Source organism: Ambystoma mexicanum, chromosome 6p (genome assembly GCF_040938575.1).
Source record: "Ambystoma mexicanum isolate Mex_15411 chromosome 6p, UKY_AmexF1_1, whole genome shotgun sequence".
NCBI classification, from domain to species: Eukaryota; Metazoa; Chordata; class Amphibia; order Caudata; family Ambystomatidae; genus Ambystoma; species Ambystoma mexicanum.
The window spans coordinates 803812271-803834791 of NC_090935.1; the positions used below are offsets into that span (position 1 = coordinate 803812271).

The 22521-nt window shown below is 43.5% G+C and overlaps 1 protein-coding gene across 1 annotated transcript in view; it reads right to left on the reverse strand.

Moving 5' to 3' along the window:
• CHD1 (chromodomain helicase DNA binding protein 1) overlaps nt 1–7473 on the reverse strand; it is a 2212767-nt gene extending 2205294 nt beyond the window's left edge. Inside the window, exons 1-2 of the mRNA XM_069625454.1 lie at nt 7223–7473; nt 5589–5790 (exon numbers count right to left, since the gene is read on the reverse strand). Coding sequence (XP_069481555.1) covers nt 5589–5641 — 53 coding nt within the window. The 5' untranslated portion in view covers nt 5642–5790; nt 7223–7473. The remainder of the gene's footprint in view (nt 1–5588; nt 5791–7222) is intronic.
• Between the last annotated feature and the right edge of the window lie 15048 nt (nt 7474–22521).

Here is a 22521-nt window from a genome sequence, read left to right on the forward strand (position 1 = left end):
AAAACGAATAGCTCACACATCACAGTGTCATGGTAACCAGGAGCTAAATAGCTCCCGTTAATTTCGAAACCTCTTACTTCACTAAAACAAAGAATGATTTTGGAGAACTGATCTAAATGTAAATGGTGGAAGGCCATGACAAAAATGGAGACGGGACACATTTTGCAATTGTGGCCTAGGATTTGGTCAAACGGTCATTGAAAAGCTTGACAGAGAAAGCAGAGTCCACTGGGGGCAACACTTCTGGCACCCTTGAAAGTTATGGGTAAGATGGGACAACTTTCACTTGTATCATTCTTAAAGCCTGTATGGCATTGAGCTATTTGGCTCTTGCTAGTCGGTTAGAAGAGACCGATTAGATTAATGTAGACCACAAGGCAGAAACATGTCTGTGGTTGCTTGTCGTTCTGTGTTGAGGGGACCTGGCATAGCCGTTCAGGCTGGGCTGCTCCAAATGGTGGCCATACTTGACCGATATGGTTGGACCCCTTTTGCAGTGGTGCAGACTGGCTAAAAAACGGTGGTGCAGAAGGTTGCCCAGAGCAGTGCCAGTGGTTCAGGTTAATTCAAAACCTTCCACCCAGCATGTTTTTGGTTATAAACCATTATACAGAGTCACTTTTGACTCAAAGAAAACGTGTGCCATGCAACGATAAGCATGTGACACTACACAACTGCCAATCATTTGCGATTCCCACATATGCATTTAACCACATGTATAATTGTGATACTTGTTTTAAATTACGCTAACTGAAGCAATACGATTAGCAAATCACCTTGTGTACCTTTTGGAATTTACAATACCTCAAAAGGCATGTGTTGCACATTTGCATGACAATGAGCAGATAGCGCATTCATTTTGTTTTTTACTGTGGGTATTTTGACGCTGTAATTGTCATGCATGCAAGATGGTATCAACTATGCATAGCCTAATTAAATGAGTACAGTAGTTTTTCACCTAGTCTATGATTTGCTTGCCAAAATTGTACAAATAATGGATCCATGTTCATCTTTCCAACTAGCTATAACTGATTATGTTTCTTGGTGAAGCTGATGAGACAAAATTCTGTGAAAAAAAATGTATTTTCTAAATAATTTATGGTTGCATGTGGTATCCGTGTAAAGTTTAACAGGTGTTGCTAAAATTAGCGCCAGGGCAAACTGCATCCACAACGCGGTTGGCATAAAACTGCATTGATGGAGACAGAATCCACAGTTGAAGCTTTGAGAGAGGAAGTAATCATCCCTGACAAGGGCCTTGGGGCACCCCAATTCTGGTAGGCATATCAAATAAAGTAAACTACACACACTAAAATGCCAAGCCCCCCACACAGCCATGACAGGTATATGACCTGGCAAACTTAAAATCAAGGACAAATTAGAGGGTGTTCATTTTCTGAAGTGCCTTCATTGAGGCGTTATTTCCCTCTTTGGGCTTTTGCCTTAGAAAACACCTGCACTCCAACATGGGATCAAAAACCTTTCCATCATAAGCACCCAGGCAACTAAACGCTCACTCCCTCTCCGCTCACGCCCTTGAAATCCACTATCTCCTTACTAACCATGACCTTGACTTACTGGCCATCACCGCAACCTGGCTGCACGAGGGAATCAGGCCCAGCCATTGCACTAGCCCTACCACCTGGATACTGCATCCTCAGACAGGATAGACCACTTTGGTTAGGAGGTGGAGTTGCTCTTATCACTAAAAATGCTCCATCTCAGAGATTAAATAATCGCCCATGGGATGGCAACGCTGACATATCTGCCAAATTACCCATGTCCCCTAACTGCACCATTAACATACACATTACATATCTGCCCTCAGGCCTACCCTCAGATTTCCAGGACACCTTATCCACCTACTTAGCGACAAGATCAAAAACTCCAATAAAACCATTCTCCTTGGTGACGAACTTGGGTCTCAACGATCCGAAAGATAAAGCTGCCTCTGCCCTTGCCAAAGAACTCACGACCTAGGGTTCACACAGAAAGTCACTAGACCAACACACACCAACGGTCGCACCCTGGATTGGGTTGCCGATAACTGCTCTTCCACCATCACTTCCAACGTTGCCTACCCGTGGTCCTACCACAACTGTATCCAATTCACTATTGCCACAATTGCACCAACAAAAGCCCTCACCTATGTGCCGTCGGCTGAGGTAAGAAGCTAACAAAAAAAAAAAAACTTAAGGAAAACCTTTCTCCCTACCTGGAAGTCCAGGAACTTCACCACCCTTCTCCAATGACCCCAACAAATTGGTGGCCATTTACACAGACATCCCCACTAAAGCTACTGACGCCATAGCCCAAATCGAATGAAAAAATAAAAACAAATCGATACATTCGAACTCATGGTTCACTGAGGAACTACAGGCTCTTCGTACGAGCAGCCCAGAGGCATTAAACAACTGGCAAGCCAACCCAGGTGACCAAACCAAGGCAAACAGATCTCCGCCCAATACAAGGAAGCCATTACTTAAGCCAAATCAAACTCCTTCAACTCACGAATCGCTAAAGCTAACTCCCAAACCAAAGAAAGGTTCGCTATTTTTAATGAACTCATCTCCCCGCCCACTAGCCCAGAGGAAGTCATTAAAGATGAAGCTTGGTGTTCAAGTATACAAACTGCAATACTCAGCAAAATTGACCTACTCCAAAGTAAAATTCAGAAGTACTACAAAACCTTATCTCACCAAAACCTGCCCCCACAGCCAGTCCCCGACACCATGAACTCTAAAGATTTGTTATTCTCATTCCGTGATTTCACAGAGCCAGAAGTCATCAACCTCCTACAACACCTCAAACCCTCTATGTGCAAAAGTGACATTTGTCCACCTAATATCAAAGAATGTGCTGACCCCCTTTCCCCTCAACAGCCTTCATCAATGTCTCATTCAAAACAGGCACCATCCCGGCTAGCCCCAAAGAAGCATTTAAATGTTTTTTTAAAAAAATGCTTTTTAAAATAACACACACACACACACACACACACACAATAGACCCTGCCTCGCCCAATAACTACCGGCCCATAACCACCGCCCCATTCCTCTTAAAAATCTTGGATAAAGCGGCCCACAACCAGATTCAACACTTCCTTGAATCTAACTCCATCCTAGGGAAAAGACAATCGGGATTCCGTAAAGGCCACTGCACAGAAACTGCCTTGGTAGACTTTAAAAATCAAATCACACAAATCATGGACAAACGTAAGCCAGCACTCCTTTTACTACTGGACTTCTTGGCTGCCTTTGATCTTGCGAATCACAAGATCCTCACATCACATCTCTCCCACGCCGCAAAATTCTCCAAAGCAGCTTCCTCATGGATTACATCATTTCCGATAGGTAGCCAGGCCAGTGCAGCTCCCACCACTATCCACTGTAGAGTCCCCCAGGGATCCTGCACAGCCCCCATGCTCTACAACCTGTTCACCAAACCGCTCTTTGACAAACTGGATGCACTTGGGATATCCTACACTCTCCGGCTTCTATGACCAAGGCGCCAAAGCCCATCATCAAATTTACGCCACCATCCAAGCTTGGATGGCGGCTAATGGCCTTTGTTTTAATGCAGACAAGAATGAGATCATCATTCTCGGGCCTAAAGACTGGGCAACCAATACTGTAATTTCTGCATAGATAATACTCAGTAAAGACCTTAGGGGTTTACAAGGATTCCACCCTATCTATGATCAGGCAAGTCAGCAACATTGCCTCCACTCACACCACCAAATGTACAAATGTGGTAAAACCCTACTTGTTCAAACCTAAAAGTTTTTCTATAGCCAGAGCCACCATCGCGGCTAAACTAGACTACTGTAATGCCCTCTTAGCTGGCACTTCGGCAAAAAACAGACTCCAAATCACACAAAATAATGCTCTTAAAGCTGCCCTAAGCCTTCCCAAAAGAGACCACATCACACAAGCTAGGCAGGCAGCACACTGGCTTCCCATAAGAGATTGTATAACCTTAAAAATCCTCACACACAAGTGCTTAACCCTCTCAGCCCCTTCATACCTATCAGAAACCATCTTAAGAACTACCGCCACACGCCCCACAAGAACCTGCTACTCTAACCAACTACACATTAACAGGACTAAATCAGGTGGGCTTGGCTTCCCTCACACAGCCCATAAACTCTGGAACACACTACCTATTGCTCTCAGAGCTGATACCTCCCTCACAGTTTTACGGAAAATGCTAAAAACCACACTTCAATTGAAAACCCTTCCTCCTTCTTTCCCACTCCCCCCGGTCCCCTCACTCTCCACTAAATATGCATTGTACCTTGTGACTAAGCATTGCGTTTATGACAAGCGCCACTCTGCCTTCAGACTGCTGTGCGCTATATAAATGTGAATAAATAGACTCCGGCCTGCTTAACACCAACAAACAGCACATCCTCAAGATACTACTCTTGACTCATAGCCTATCTCGTACAGCAAACAAAATACCAACTGATATCAATTTCTGAAGAAATAGTACAAATCAAGATCATAAACATACTGTAATATAAAGTTAAATAGGTGTGAAAAAGTTATAGCATACATGTGTTCATTTTTTCAAACAACTAAATTCCCCTTTTAGATAGATTACTTAAGTCAGTGGTTTTATACTACACTTCATATCAAGTTTGTCCTGCTTTCGAGAGGAGTGAAAACATCAAGACAGACAATGTACATGACCGTTTCCTAAGTATTGTTTAAAAGAAATAAATCAACCGACAGATGTTCCGACTACAAAGTAAAAATACCCAAACTGTGTTCAGGAGCACTGTTTAGAAATACACCAAAGTATTCCTAACCAACAACACACAAATGTGGCTTTGGTATACAATCAGTAGCGTATCTAGTTGCTATCGAACTGGAAATGATTCCATTTGTAATGGTAGAAGGAAGATTAAGTGTAGTATATCTGCCAAAGCACAATGTATATTTAGCAACCTGTTAGCATTATATGAAGATAAACACCAGCTAACGCATGTCTTGGTGTGTAAGCTTTCTGGACAAGTATGTAGCTTATGGATGGATAGGTAGGTGCCTTCTTCAGAAATGGCTCATAATAAAATTTGAAGTGGCAGATAGTAAAGTGCAGCTTTCAATTTAATATGCCTGAAAATATATTCTAGTTGTTTGCTTACAGGTGTCGCTACACAGTGTCCTCATCCAGACAGCCTCACCCAGACAAAAGCATCAAATGTTCTCCCGTTTCATCTTCAACTTCTATGTGCTCAAGCGATAGCCCATTTTAGTAATCCGATTACATTGCATACTAAAATAGCTAGCTAGTTTAGAGGAAATGTTGTGCAGCAAGCATCAAATGAAACTACAAGCACAAAAAAATATTTTTCATTAACATCCGAATTGAAGTTAAATTATATGTAAGGCGATGTGTTTGTGGAATCACGGATCGCTTGATGTGCCCCCTGACTAGGAAAGGGTCCAAACACCATGTATTGGAATATAAATATAGTAATATAAAATGAGTGTCGGTGAGTCTATGCATGACAAATTCCACGTTGCATCGCTGTTGGAAGTTTTTGTTCAATTCAATGAATAGCAAATACCAAACGTGATTCCTACCTCGATCCCCCGCTGTTGTTGTTTGCAGCATCATCCTCACTGTGCCCGTTCATCTTTAATTATCGACGATTGATATATATATATATATAAATCCTCACAGTCGGCAGAAGTCTTGGAGCCCAATTATGAATAATCCAATGAACATCAATTGCCTGCGGTATTCTCACTTTATAAACGTTAATCTAGAGGGTCTTCCAGTATCCTGAAATATAAGAAAAATAACAATTAAACAGAGCACTCATGTTGTAGAGCATAACTATGGCAATCAGATTAAAATAGAATTCAGGTTATCAGTCACTACAACCTATAGCTGTAAATAGCTCTTACAACGAAGCACCGATACGATGTTGGAAAGAATGCCCCGAAGTAATTCGCACACGACTTAAAGCATATATTTGAAGAGTACTTTTGAAGGGTAAACCGTTCATGGTGCGAATAACGGATTTAGAGAAGTGGGACAGTATCCTGAACAGTGTATGCAGGTCAATGCAATATTGACAGGTGTCAAGAGATGACATCGTGTGCCATTGTGTGTGCACGTGATTCACAGTTCTGCATATAGCGCACTGATTTTTATTGGAAATGAGTACACGTGCAATACAATGGCAAATTGATAGAAATTCTGCACCATCTCAGGGGTAAGGCCACATGTCGACGCTTCTGAGGGTACCCAGATTAAAGAATGGTCTCTGTTGCAGCAGACAATAACAGATGCGGTGATTTTATGGTTTGATGTTTACTGCACTGTCTGGAAACAACGCTCCACGGGATTAAGTCTTGGTGTACATACTGAAGTATGTAAACAAAGAGTCCGAATATTTCTCTTTTCAACTACATCATTTTGGGAAATTGGTTTACCACGTCACCGGGCTGTTATTGTTTTGTGTTTACACATATATTTCCGGTGGCTTTTGCTTTCCACAAAACACTGGCTGACAGAAACCTAGAAGCAGATGAGATGTACTAGGTCTAATCAGGACGCCGCAGACACAATAACTTCCTTCGCCCTCAGACAGGAAAGTGCGTACCACAGCTTACCATCTGTGCTTGAAGGGTGGCGGGGTGGGGGAACTACATGGAAGCACCAAGGCGGCGCAATTCTAACAATGCTTGAACGGGAGCCGCTGTTACTTCAAGGGCGGCGTTGGGTGACAGATAAGGACCCTCCGCCGAAGCGGATCACTCTGAATGGAGCTTTCCCCTATGTGCAGACCATGATAACTGTATAGGGTCTGTCTCCACCAAGCACATCAGAGATGTACACTATCCAGGAGCATGGAGCTGTCCTCGGTTATTGGGCTGACACCTTACCGCCGGCAGAACTACCAGATTAGGGCTGTCTCGTTGGCGGTTCTGGCTCCAAATCCGAAACAATGACGGCTCAACCCTATCCCGTAGCGAATGACCCTCAACAGCCGCGGCCCCCCAGTCGAAGGGGTAAGAGGTCCCGACAGCAGAGTCCTTCCCGCTCCCAAACTGGAGTCGGAGAAGCAGCAGCAGCAAAGCCCCTGGTTAACACATTAAGGAGTGTGTGCGTACTGCTGCTATCTACCCCGTACAGAACCCGCTTCAACGTCTGCCTGGTCAGCACATGCCATGCCATCCCACCACATGTCCATCTACCCGCTTCTCACCCCGGCTCGCTAGCTCTCAGCGCCCGGCAGTAGCCGCCATGAAACAGACAATCCGTGCCTCGAACCTGGCGACGGAACCCTGTGCGTGACGTCACAGCGGCGCTCTGCGACCTACGATGGACTGTGGGGGCAGTGCAGGAGCCTAGGCCTCGCGTCCCGCGAGAGCGAGCAACGTGCCGCGAGATGCCAAGTAGGGGGCGTGCCATAAGAGAACCACGGGGAGCATTGTAGGCGAGATCCGAGATGAAGCAAGGACACTGAGGCAAAGGTGAAAGAGAGGAGGTGCGAGGAAGACCGATCATGGGGCTAGACTAACGGCAGACGTGATTACAGCAGTCTGTCGTCTTTGTCAACTGAATGGGTCTAAAATAGGCAGACGGAGCACTTGCGTCTGCTATCAGATTATCGTTGTAACTCGGGTCTGTGTATGTAACCCTGTGTTGTAAAGACGGCCATATTGAAGTCAGGCGAAATCCGGTAGACTTATATAAATTGAGTCCCATGTTGTGCCTGATCCTAACGTGGCTGGCATTAACGCCTTTCAACGTTTGAGAACTGTCCATTAGGGAATTTTGCGTCAAATCCGTGGGAATGGTAATCCTAAGGAAGACGTAGGTATAGGACACGGGATACAGCACACTCTGATGTTGAGTGGCATAACATTTGGACCGATGCAACCAAGTCGTGTGCATCTGCTTCTCTCACACAAACACGATTTGACACCTTTTACAAATTATTCTGGACCCCTCCAAAACTGCGCAACATATACCGCTCAGTTATAGAGGCTTGCTGTCACTGGCATGCTCAGAAAGGCACCTTTTTTAGATCTCATCTATGAATGACGTGCTATCCCATTCAGGGAAATTGTTTTGTCTAGCATACAACATTATCCAATTCTGGGGAAAGGTTTTGATTAACATACAACATATTTTGGGCATATCCTGCCCTCTTACTAATGCCATTATAATCTTCACTGCTATATGCATATCTGAGTTCAAGATTAAAAACAGAAACTTCTTGCTATCTTCACCAATTAAAAGTGTCACTGTTATCATGTGTTATTCCTGTCCTGCTGGCCATCTATGTGTGCCGTTAGAATGTTGGTGTCTGGGGTGATTGGCAGCTCAGGAGAATGTTGGTAAGTGATATGGCATTTATAACGTGTTCCCAGAGTGTCAGTTGGGGCCTGCTCAGAGCTGGAGTGTGTGCGGTTGGCCGGTGGCTGTGCTTGTGTGCTCCTTCTCCTGTAATATACACTAAGAGTAACTGGAACCCTAACTTGTATGTCTATGTAAAATAAAGACTACCTGGCATCATGACAAGTGGCTCCACAGCTGGTCTGTGTCTGTACATCTCTGCTAATTCTTTTACAACAGTCAACATTTATTGCAAAAGCGCTACTCAACTCCACTATGCCGAATCGTGGATGGACATTTGTTAGAACACGAGGCAGATGATCCAGTTTATAGCGATTTGCGATTCATCAAAAAGCAGAGAAAATGGCAGTAAAAAAAAAAGTGCAAAACGACTATTAAAAAAAACACAAAAAATTGCAGTTTCAAAAATAAAAGGCACAAGGCGCCATCGTTTTAAAGCTTTTTTTGATGCAAGTAATGGAATGCTCAAATCTCATCACCTGCGCCCAAAAAAGTAGCCCAATCCACAAAGGAAATCAGACTCGGGCGGTCTTTCTACGCATTTAAAAGCGCATCCCGAATTTACAAACGGGATGCACTTTTAAATGTGCAGAAAGCAAAAGCAACCCCATGCGTCTGATTTGAATATGCGCAGTGGGGGGCGGGGTGCACACTGCATGACCAGGTCTTTCATGAGCCTTTCTTGCAACTTATTTTTTTTTTTAAGTGTGCCAGCCAAGGCGAACCTCCGCGGTCTCACTTGTATTTCTTTTCATCAAACCGGATAGAAATGGTTTTTTTTTTAAATCACATTTTACAATGACGGGCGTTTTATGGTCCCATCACAGTGAAATACGCTGGGAGCATGTTGTACATATTGGCCGAAGAGCGCTCCTGACACAAATAATAATAATAATTTGGCATTTATATAGAGCTACAAACCCTCAGGTATCTGAGCGCTGCTTAGCGCTCTACTCGCTGTGCCACTTGACCGGCTGATCAAGGCAGCTGGCCAGCTCATCGTTTGTGCTAAGGCTCACCCTGTGGAAATGCGAGGTCACCTTTTGAGAATAAGTTGGCCATCTCATTTCCAAAAATGGGTTATCTAAAAATAACATGTCCTCTGCTTTATAATTACATGCCCCATTTTCCTGAGGATCTTGGCCAAAATACACATTTAAAACAATATTAGAGGGAAAGGCGAGAGAGGGGTAGTGATAAGTGAGTAGGGGAGTAATAGGCAGGAAAGCAGAGAGAGAACGAACAGTAGGTCAGAGAGGGGAAGCAGAGAGGTGGTGGGCCAGAAATCCGAGCAGGAGCAGCGGCCCAGAAAGCAGAGGGAGCACAGGCTACAGGGGGAGTGGTGGGCCAGGAAGCACAGAGGGAGCGGTTGGCTAGAAAGAGGCTGTGAGCTACAGATGGGAGAAAAGATGAGGGAAGAGTGCAATAGAATGGGAGAAAGCATGCAAGATGCAGAAGTTGCAAGAAACCATGAAGGGCTGTAGACTGCAGAGGAATTGTGGAGCATAAGGTGCGGGTGTGATTTGGAATGTGGTAGGGACTGGGGAGTGCAAACTGACTTTGCAATGTGATAGCACGTTAGTATGCACATGACTGAGAGTGAGAGGTTAGGGAGTGTAAGTTGTGATGGGAAATTGGTGAGTGTGAGGGGTGTTGGTGAGAGAGCTATGTGGGTGATTGGGGACCATAGAAGGGGAATATTTCCACCATTATAAATGATAATGATAAATACAGTTAATAATATGAAACAGGCATGCACATTAAACCAAAAACAGCGCAAAACAAACACTTATGTCAAGCCAGGGACACCTGGGACCCTTCCTATTAAATTGATATACAAATGTACAAATAATGACAACCTGGCTCTCGTAGTGCTGCACACTGCCTCTTTCCTGCAATGTGCCAATCTTACACCCTCCAATCAATAAACAATGTGCTGCATCCAAGATGGCCGCGAGTGAGTAGGGACGAGTGGTCTTTAGCTCTGCTCTGGGCCGAAACGAAAGCAAGCCCATCTCTGTTGATTGAAGCTGGGCTGGGCACCAGGAACAAACACAGAAGATTGCATGCAACAACAACAGACATCCGGCTGAAATCGCCATCCCCTCCCTCCAATTAACGGGAAGATAAGGCCTGCTGGTTGAAATAGGGAGTGCCCCTTACGACGCGGAAGGTGGCGGCCTGATTTCGGTGGAAGCAGTGTATTGTGAAGACTATCGGGATGTGAGCGGTGTCGCATTAGTACAAGGTTGCCCTGCTGTACGATCCATTGAGGGACGAGGCAGATGCCCTAATCAGACACGCAGCTGGAACAGACTTTGCAGTGAGGCTGACGCAGAGCAGGGGCAGTGTCAAGGTAACGGCTGCGGCCGCAGCAGAGCTCACACCCGGAAGGGAAGCAGTGGACTATTCACACAGGCGCAGGGGACGAGGAAACGGCCTGTGAAGTCTTTTGGCTTGGATGAGTAGTAAGAATCCTGCTATGCACGAGTGATCCTCACGGATATGCAAGGGGTCACATTGAGTGTGGTCTGCAAATAAAGGACTGCAACTCGTTATGTACAGAGCTGAAATTATCGCTGGCTAAGCTTCAATAAGTAAAGCGCTGACTGAGAAGTTGTGATTGAAAGGCGTCCCCAGCTGACAGTGAAGTCGGTATCAGAAGGGCAGATGCTGTAATCGGATTAGGTGGAAGACAACCTCTTATGGAAGCAACAGGCACCCATTGGGAGAAAGTGAAAGAGTGTCTGGGATAATACAAACACATCTTCCGGACGGTAAGGAGGGGTTGGATAGTGCTGCCCCTTCTGGCAAAATGCAACACAGTGGTTGCAATGAATCACTCTCCCTGAGGGATGGGCAGTGGTACCAGGCCTGGAAGTGGAGGGACCAATGTTAGAGACTCGTGTGCTCAACAGAGAGCTGGGATAATTCTCAGACATCTGAGGTACAGTTGTTGAGGCACTAGTAGGAGGGTTGCCCCAATATAAAGATGAGGAGGTGAAGGTGATAGAATCATGGTGGCTTGAAGGGGGAGGTGGTGCAGGCCTGGGGGGACAGAACGCTTCCAGAACCCTATATAGTCAAGCGCATATGCAAACAGTGATTGCTGTTAACTGTGAAGCATAGGAAGATCCAGTCTTACCTCAGATAGGTGTTCGTAGTACCCTCCTTCAATAAGGCTATCACTGCTTTTAGCGGGACAAATACATTGTAAATGTAATTTGAAATAAATGAGTAAGGTTTGCTCAAAACAACGCTGAGACAAATTAGTGTACTTAATTGAGCCTGAAGGAATCATTGCTTGAGAGTTGTTGGAAACAAAGTGAAGAAACATGTTCAGTACTCAATAAGAAGGGCACTGTGGAGGGGAAGAAAACGGACACTCTGGAAGCTAGTCAAATGGCGTTCAGCAAAGAGGATCTCAAAGAATGTCTAAGAGATGTAAGGGAGGCTTGCAGCCAATTTTCAGCAACAATTTACATCGCTGCAGGAAGAACTGGGATCCTCTTTGAAGGAATTTAAGGGGGAATTGAAAGAGCTGGGTGAAAGAGTTGACGTTACAGAGCAGGGCCTAACGTCGACATCTGAAGAGGTTCGGCAGAATAGTGAACTTTTAGAATAATTGGCAAGAGTCTCACACAACTTGCAAATACAAACTGAAGATTTCGAGAACATTTCAAGGAGGCCTAATATTCACATTAAAGGTTTAAGTGAGACAATAAAAGATTCTGAACTGAAGACTACGTTCAACAATGTTTTGGGAACTTGCTAACAGAATTATTTATTTATTTATTTTTAATTCTATTGCTGCTAACAGAAGTTCTGCTATACGAAATAGGAATAGATCGGGTCCAGAGAGTAGGCCCGAGAAGGAGAGAAGCTCGCACCAGGCACAGGAATGTTGTGGCAGCAATATCTCCGTTTACTCTGAAAGAGAATATTTTGCGCGCAGCAAGAGCTGGTGGAGATGTTAAAATTAATGGGACGCAAATTCAGCTGTTTCAAGACTTGGCATTGGTGACACTTTAGAAGCGAAGAGACATGGGTCAAATAACGCAAGTTTTGGTGGCGAAGCAGATTTCATATAAATGGACGTTTCCATTTGTGTTATTATTCACTTTGGAAGGGATACAGCATTGAATAACAATGTGTGCCGAAGGATTGCCATTGCTCAATATCGAGTAAGAAGAGGGACGTGGACAGAGACAAGCATGGCTCTCTGCTCAACGAGGAATGCGACGATGTGATTGATCAGTGGTATCTGGGAAGAAGGGTGGACGTGGAGCAAACTTAAAAGATCCTTGAGGGGAAGGGAATGGAGAAGGCACATCCTAAAGGGAGAAATACACATGCTATTAAAGAAGGGTGAGGGTAAACAATAACTGTTGGTTTAAGGGACAGCCAGAGAAGAGGGCTGGCGGAGGATGTCTTGGTTTCCAAGGGAGGTGGTAGGATACTTCCCAGTGGGGGAGTCGCCAGGTTTTGCATCAGGCCTTAGGTTGGGGGCCTTCCCCGGAGGATTTCATAGGACCATGGGCCTGGGATGGATTTGGGGGATGGATGCGTTTAGGGGATGGATGGGAGGGGTAGGTAGGGAGGGGGTTAATGGGTGGGCAGTGTAAATGTGGGTGCTGCAATAATTTCCAAAGGGGAATTATTTGAGTTGAATTGTGTACGTTTTTATATAGTATACATTTAAGGTTATATCCTATAATGTAAGAGGATTAAACTCCCTGGTGAAGCGTAGAAAGGTGGAAGCTTTACTAAAAAAGGAAAATGTGGGCATCATTATGTTGCAGGAGACACACATTAGGAAGGTGGATAAACCTGTGGGGACACTACGCTCGTTTATCGATCCAACGCTGCTGGGAAGACCTGGGGGGTGATGATAGGATTTAGCGATACATTAAGGGCATCAATGATGCGATACGTAGTGGATAAGGAGGGAAGATATCTCTTTGTGTTGCTGCAAATGGAATACAAATTAATTATCTTGACAACGGTGTATGCGCCTAATACAGGACAGGGGTCATTTTTAAGGGAAGTAATCTGTAAATTGGAAGATTTTTCAAGTGGGGAAATAATACTTAGGGGAGATTTTAATATAGCATGGGATCCCAAAGTAGACAGGAGTGGAGGGTGAGGGAAAGGAACAGTTCAACCCTCACGGGCGTTAAAAAAAAAAAGTTTTGAAAATATAACACTGCGGGATGTATGACGGATGAAGAGGGGGGAAGGGATATACTTGTTTTTCACACATATACCAATCCCTCTCAAGACTTGATTATATACGGGCATTGGCTAGACTAATGAGGGAAGTGAAAGGAATAGAGGTTGGATCTATAGCTTTGTTGGATCACGCCCCCTTAACGATTCAGTTTAGAGACAAGGGACCCCGTGTTGGGCTCTGCACCTGGACATTCGTCAGGGAACTATTACATGATGAAAGAACGGCTGAGGAAATAAGAATTAAAATAGAAGAGTATTTCTTTATTAATGGTAATCAGTCGGTCTCGCCGGAGGGATCGTGGAATGCCTTTAAAGCGGTGATACGAGCCGAACATATTGCACTTAAAGTTCAGTTGGAGAAACAGAGGGCCAAGATAGAAGAGGATCTGGAATCCCAAGTGTGGGATATCGAAATGACCATAGTAAAGCATACAACAAGGGCTTTGTCCATTAAATTGAAGGAGTTGAATAGTCAGCTGAATATATTGCAGTCTCAGAGAGCAGCGAGATCTTTGCTTCTAACTAAACAGAGATATTATGTTTGAGCTAATAAAGCGGATACACTACTGGCCCGACAGTTGAAGGGGATGGAGGCTGCAAAGCTGATACAATGAATATCACAACCTGATGGGTCAATAGTTACAGGGACGGATGAAATAACTGAAACCTTTGCGCATTTCTACAAAGTATTATATGCGTCTAGTCACCCTGATTATCGAGAGATACAACGCTATATGGAGAGGATAAATATGCCTAAAATAACAATATAGGAACAGTACAACTTAGAAAGGGTAATCAGTGAGGAAGAGGTGATGAAGGCAATAAAGGTGTTACCAATTAAGAAAGCACCGGGTCCGGATGCGTTTACGGCAATTTTTTATAAGAAATATGCAAAGCATTTGGTCCCTATATTGAAGGAAATATTTAATACGATTGGGATGAAAGGGACCATCACACCAACTATGTCGGAGGCAAAAGTGGTGGTTTTTGGAAAGCCAGGAAAAGATCTGACTAAATGCAGGTCCTATAGACCCATTGCTTTGTTAAATATTGATGCAAAGCTGTACACTAATATTTTGGCAGTACGATTAGCACAGCTCCGCCCTAATTTGATACCTATGGATCAATCAGGGTTTACAACTAGTAGACAGACTTCGGATAACATTAGGAGAGTTGCCCATTTAATTGAAAAGGTTAATATAAAACAGCAACCTGCAGTTCTAGCATCTTTGGATGCTGAAAAGGTGGTTGATCATGTAGAATGGCCCTTTTTATTTATTTTGCTGATGATATGCTGCTCACATTGAAGGAACCTGAATGATCGATACCTGCATTGTTGGAAGAATTGGTTGATGTAGAAAGAGTAGCAGGTCTTAAGATTAATATGGGGAAATCAGAGCTTTTGCAATTAGGTTTATCCAGGCAGCAGGAGAGTGTTTCCTCCTACTCGCCGTTTAAAGTGGCAGAAAGTTTTATTAGATATTTGGGGATTAACACAACAGAAGGTAGTAATTTGATAGTAATTATCCACAATTATTGCAGAAGGTGAAAAAAGACTTTGGAAAATGGACTCTGCTACAAATTTCATGGCTTGGTACTATAGCCACCATTAAAATGGTAATCCTCTCGAGGCTACTTTATACTTTTCAAGCTCTTCCAGTTAAAGTTCCTTTGCCATACTTCAAGAAGTTGAATAAAGAGGTAAGGAAATTTTTATGGCAAAATAAAACTCAGAGAGTGGCATACCGAATAGTGATAGCATCCAGAGAAAGAGTGGGTGTGGGCCTACTGAATTTTGAAAAATACTACGAGGCTGCACAGCTACGGGTACTTCGGGAATGGTTTATGGGACATACTAAGAAATCCTGGGTAAAAATGGATAGGGCATTGATAGGGTCCCAGTTAGAAGGGGTATTATGGCTAAACAGACAAGACAGGCCTAGTAATATGCGGACTAGCCAGATACTCAGAATGGTTTTCGATATATGGGATTGTTTATTAAATAAAGGAGCATTGTCTACACGTCCATCACCATTTACGCCACTATTTGGGAACCCTCAATTTTAGCCGGGGATGACCCCGGCGCATTTAAATAATGGTGGAAAGTAGGCTGCTTAAAGACCCGAGATATGATGCAGGGAGGGAATATTTATTCTTTTGAGGAATGTGAACAATTATTGGGTCTCTCGGAAAAAGATAGGTTGGAGTACTAACAACTGCGACATTGGTTAGCAAGAGAGAGTGGGCAAGAAGCGGCGGGAAGAGAGCTCACTCAATTTAAAAAATGTATCACCATGCACTCTGGGAATAAACAAATGGTGTCAAGGCTGTATTCGATACTGATTGAAGAAGAAAAGGGACAGACTTGGTGATGTATGTACAAATCGGAAAAGACTCTGGGTATAGACCTACCGAGAAATTATTGGGAACATTTATGGACAAACATCCCCAAATTAACAAGGCCCATCCAGATAAGGGAAGCTTGGTACAGGATCATGTGCCAATGGCACTTCACCCCTGAAAAATTACATACACTATTTCCGACTTCCATAGTGGGCTGTTAGCGAGATTGTAGAGGGAAGGGCGATTGATGGCATATATGGTGGAATTGTCAAAAATTGAAGACGTTTTGGGAAGAGGTCACTAATCAGATTAGAAAATTGGTCTCCTCTGCAATAATATGGTCACCCAAGGAATGGATGTGTGGTTTATTTGACCCAGACAAAAGTCTACCTACTAAAGTTCAAAGCATTCATGTTAATGGTAATAGCTGCTTGGTCAATCATTGCAAGTGTTTGGAAACAGAAGAAGTCACCCGGGGTAAGAGACTGGTTAATCAAATTGTGGGAGTTTTTTGCCTTGGAATGGATGACATATAACCTTTAAGGGGAACAGGAAAAATGTCTACAAGATTAAGCAGTGGTCTTGGATTTTCTCAACAGGGACTTTGTACTACAATGGTGTCCACATAATATAAGGTTATTGAATATTATATGAGCAAGCATATTTGTTGTCTAATTGGAAAAAAAGAAATGGATGCTTTCTCTGCCCAGGAGGGTGTTGTTTATTTGAAAAATGTTAATAAAAATATATTTTAAAAAAACAATGTGCTGCAAAAATGCTGCAATAAATACAAGTTTGTGCCACAGAATCTGCTTTTTCTGCCGCAGAATTGACTATTTCATGCTGCAATATCCTAGAGGGTCTGACAAGGTGCCAAACGATTGCTGCCAACACAGACCTCGCATCTGAGAACAACCAAAAAACCTTATATTTCCTCCTGGAATCATTCATAAGAAATAAATAGCTAAAACCACACGTTAAAAAAATTGTCCTTGGAGTTTTAAAAAGTATAAAATTCAAACTAACAATACTTTGACAATAACAAAATCTTCATCGATAAAGCAGATTGTGCTAGCAGAGGATTAGTTCTAAAAGATATTTTTATTTTCCTTTGGATATTGCACTGTTCATAACCAGTTCTGGCAATACTGTATCTTTGAAAATAGTTTTTGCCCTAAATCAGTAGGAGAGTTTGGTAAATAAATGGTTGAGTATTTTGCCAAGCAGGAATGTGCTTTGCTTTTTCATTGTATGAAAGTCATTTTTCGACAGGAAATACCAAAAATTGGCAGAGTTGGTTAGTTTGCACATGTTTACAGTTCATCCTTATTTCACAAGGGGCATGTGGTATCCTTTAGTGTGCCAGTTTTAAATCAATCTGCCACGTTTTAATCTATATATGACTTTTCCATATTGGTAATATGCTGAGGTGTGACATCTGTATATCATAAATGTGACACTTTGACCTTTTAATTCACCAGAATGCACGGTGTAGTGAAAATGACATCAATGGAAGTCACAACAGAGGACCTCAGACTATGATGACATCTTTGGCGCTGGTGACAACACAAACGTTTTAAAAAAAGAATAAATGTACAATTAATTAAACTATAAATAGTACTAAAGCAGAACAAAGGGTTGCTTTATATTTTAATGTATCAACTAAGGTGCTACTATTTGCTGTAGTTATGATATTTTGGGGGCACAGTGTGCAGAAACATTCTGGATCAGCTTTGTACAGCCTTGTATGACCAGTTACTACCATCCAATACTGCGAAAGCCTTCTCATGTACATCCAAAACAATATGCTAAATACAGCCTTACATGCTAGGCACTGATGTAATATTCTAAGCACACCCTCATATACTCCCGTGGTGTTTCTTATGCATAGCTCTCAAGTTCCCTGTGGCCATGCATGAGAATACCATCCAGCGCTGATCTTTTCCCCTTTGGATTCTGTGACTTGTATTCTTTTCTTTACTATTTGAAATATAGAAAAAGGAATTTCAAGTAAAACTAGGACTGAATGGCCTTCTCCCAAATGGCCATGGGAATCTTGGGCGCCCTGTGTATGCCAAGTTAAGCCTCATATGCAAACTACAGATTAACAATAATGCCAAGGCCAACATATAAGCAATATACATACGACCAACATACATTTAATAAATCACAGAAAGTATGTCAGACACTCCCACCATAGTAAATACGAAGATGTCTGCAGACATTAAAAATAGTTTGCGGTCACCTCTCCATAGTCGTCAACATACCAAGGAGACCATGAACACTGCAGAAAATATAAATGTATTTATTTTACCCATAAACACCTATATTATGTGCCTAACCTCCCTCCCAGGCACTATCATCCCCAACACAATCACAAAGGTGTTTTTGAAACCTTTGTTATACTATGATGTCCATGATCAACCAGCAGCGATGATGCAGCTCACGTTCCATGGTTGACCAATCGCCTCCCGTGTTTGATGTCTGCGGACGTTGTGCGGCTCCCCGATTGGCCAAGAGACATCTGCAGACACCAAATCAGGAAGTGAGTCTGTGGGCCAGACCGAGATATCACTAACATTTTACCTCTTCCCTTTACAATAAAAAAAAATCCACTGGACCCATTAACACCAAATTTGCAAAAACAAGATTTCTGAACTAAACTGCCACTCCTCGTGCACGTTTGGTGTAGATTCTTGCAGCAGTACAGGCTGTATCCACAAGGACATGTGTTTGCTGTTCAAATCCATCCAGATTTCAAAAAGTATGGGCCCCCCTACAACTTTAAAATCCCTTGACAAACATGCACAAAACTTTGCAAAAATCATTTGGAGTCGGTCTATATTTTTTTGCAAAGTCAAGGGAGGTAATAATGTTGCCATCCAATAAATGATTATCATGTTTTGCTAAGTTTCGTGCAGATTCGATTTCGTGCTTTTTAAGTAAAGCAGGATCCTCAGGCACAACAGGTAGGTTCCAGCAAGTTACACTTATGTTACATTAAAATGGCTAGTAAGAACCACTGGCTGCCATCACCCACGCAGGGGCTCTCCAACTGCCTGACACTAGAACCTGTACTACAAGCATTCCCTTACACCATAATATTCTCTCTGTCACACACAACATTCTCTCTAACATCACCAGGTTCCCGCATCCATCCCCAAGCACTATACAACACATCGCCCTTCTTTCCTAATCTCACCACACATCGCGGAGCACATTATAACACACCACCTTTCCTTACACAGTCTATCCATCGATCACACACCAAAACACACATCACTCATTCACACAACAACTGATCCCAGCCGCACAATGATGACACCAAAGACTTGTGAAAAGAGATGGGGCAGCACAGGCTGCTCTGAGAACAAGAGAAAGTGGGTGCCCTATGCCCTTACCCTCACACAAAAGGAGAAAGCACCTTCCACCAATGAACACTTCTCCTTAACAAACATCATGTGTGGCTGAACATCAACACCCACACCTCTCACACACCACCCTTTTAACGAGGGGTGGGACTCTACATAAGACCTAGGGAGCACCGCCCCTTTTCTCTACTTGGGTTGATCTTCCATCAACCACTCTCCTATGGTTAGCTCAAGTACCTATGATAAGCCACATACACAAACACACCTTTTTAATGAGCGATGTCACTCAGCAGATGCTGCACCCACGCAGACACCCACACTCCTCCAGACGTGCCAATAGAGGAACACATCTGACACATCATCTAACAATATCTGTTTTTAAAATTGTGTTGCAGAGCAATACTCCAGGGAGGTAATAATGTTGCCATACAATCAGTAATCATCATTGAATATGTTTATTTATTTCATATTATACAATAAACTCTTTTCTTTAAAATAGTAAATAGATAACTGAACCGAGAGCCGCACACACCCCTGGAAATACCCAAAACAGAGCTTACCACCAACAGCCATAACACCACAGCAGAAGATCTAATCTCTTACTCCAAATAATTAAAAACATCCAGGAGGGCAACACAGACCACCAAAATGCCACGATACAAGAAAGGCAGACAAAGAAACTAGAAAGGAAAACAGAAACATGAAGGAAAACTCACTCCACAGAACAGAAACCACCCACCAGAATTCACAACACCAAGAAAACAGAAAACACAGAGCGTGCTCAGAGGTCACAGGTTCCCTGTTTGACAGCTGCTGGTGACAGCCAAGCCATTGCACTACAGTGGTCGCATTTAAGTTTGCACCTCTGTTCCAAATTCAATATAATTAGGATAATTATGGGTGGCGGTTTCATCTGAAAATATGAGCCATGCCTATGTTGGTATGGTGGTGGAAAGTTCACATAATTATAAAAGCCCCATCTGATTTATAGCATAACAGTATCATTGCCAGGAGCACAGACACCTATGAGAGGTTATGTGGATTTCAGGCATCTGCTTATCTGCAATCCAGTGAATGAGACAACTGGCAAGATGCATTCCTATATTGACTCGCTGGGAGGGAAGATAGTACTCTCCTCGGCCAGGCCAGGGGTCTCACAGATAGAGACCCTCCATTAGCCTGGCTTGAAAGAGTCAAGTACATAGCAAAGGCTTACTCACACTAGCAAGCTGCACACCAGAGCACCTTTGAAACTGCATGCTGGTAAAGGAGCAGAATTTGGACAGCCAGAGAACACAGGTGTGTTGGAAGAAGGTTACCTCCATCATACTTGTTTTGTGCGCTTTTCCTTCCTTCCTGTCCCCTCCACTTCCTGCAGAACAAGGCTCTCTGGGTATGACATCTGAAGGCTAATCACTAGGACAGGGATCGAATCCTTTAAAGCAGTCTCACTTTCCTCCAATATTGTGTTGCATTTTGCATATAAAAGGGGGGTCTCCCACATCTTATTTGATTCATTTTATGGACCATATAGGACACGATGAAGAATTAATTTGGACCTCTTTTGGGGAAATTGATCTTTCAAAAGCCCTCAGTCATTGAAGTGAAGGAGTGCTCCAAGGCAGAGGCAAGCTCTGCTCCCTACCCACTCCCAGGGCATGCTGGAGGTGACTCTTGCTTATGACCAAGGCCTACTGAAGTATGGAGCCAGACGCTGAAGTAAATCAAAATGGTTTATTCAGTAACTCGCTATACAACCCTACAGTAATTTCTTCCAAGGCTGCCTCCTCCTCCTTCACCATCTCTTCACTGACTCATTTCAAATCATTACTTTATGGAGCACTCCCTACCAAGAACCAACGCTACCCTCACATTTCTTGGTGTTGTGAAAACATGGGCAAATTCTCAAACCACAAGGCTGTCAGGACTATACTGCACTGATGATCCCCAATAAGGGTGAATGCAGATATTTAGTTGTCCTGACAGCCTTGCAAAATGTCTGTCTTGGGTTGATTATGCTATGTATAAAGTAGCACTGCCCTCTTAGACAAAGACAATTTCCTGCAGAAAAGGTTTGCATTTGGGCTCATCTGCATACCCACAATGTCTTGCTGTTGTGGCTCCAAACTGGAGTTGAAATTCCAGTGATGGCTACTAGTACTAGGTCGCGACTTTCCTACTATATATATATATATATATATATATATATACACTAGCAAAAACCTATGAAATTCTATGATAAAATGTTGTTACAGGGACGTTATGGTTACAGGTAAAACCGACCCCCCCCCCCGAAATTCGACAGTTATGGTAAGCTAAGCAACCATAACTCGCCCCATGTAGGGTCTTGCATTAATAATGTGCAGCTGAGCTTAGTTCCATGCAGAATGTTAATCTAGAATGTTATTATTGGGTAGAGAGAACGTTCTGTTTGATTCAGTTGGGGCTGACTCTCTGTTTATACCAGACCGGTGGATGTCTTCTCCCTGCCTTAATTACTTACCACCTAACTTAGCACTGCTATACTTGTAACTTGACATGTTATCTAAATAAAAAGTACATCAGCACTACGGACCGTGTGATTCTCCATTTGCCTCAAGATGTACAACTTAACATTGGCGACGAGGATGGGATTAGGCAAGGTGTCTGACCTTTACTCGGAAGGAAAGGCAGCTGCAACGTGTTATTGTACGGAGAGTGGTAATGTGATGGAACTTGGCAGATGCAGCATCGAGAGCACACACAGGGATGATAAACTACATGCAGTAAAGTGCGCTTGGGAAGAAGGGCCCGGCGCCACGGGAAGGCATCCACCGGGTCTGCTACCCACTCCTTTCCCCAGTTGAAGACTCCGCGCCGGACGGGGTGGATGGAGTACATAACTGCCGAATAATGGGCTGCACGCTGTGTGACAGTGCTGTTTGGAGAGGAGTTCGGCACACGGGTCAATTTGAGGTAACACACATTGAAATTTTGAAGTTATGTACCTCAACCGCCTGTGAGAGTCATATGAGTGGGGAGAGCGGAGGTTGGACTGTGGTCCGACAGACGCGCGTGAGAAATTGCTTTTCGTGTGTTGTTGACGGTGAAGACTGTCCGTGTGAATTGGGATCTCCGCAGCTGCGGATCGCCCAGAGCAGTGTGGTGACGTCACTGGATGGACGATTAACTCCTTCATCTCACGAGAGTGACGGTT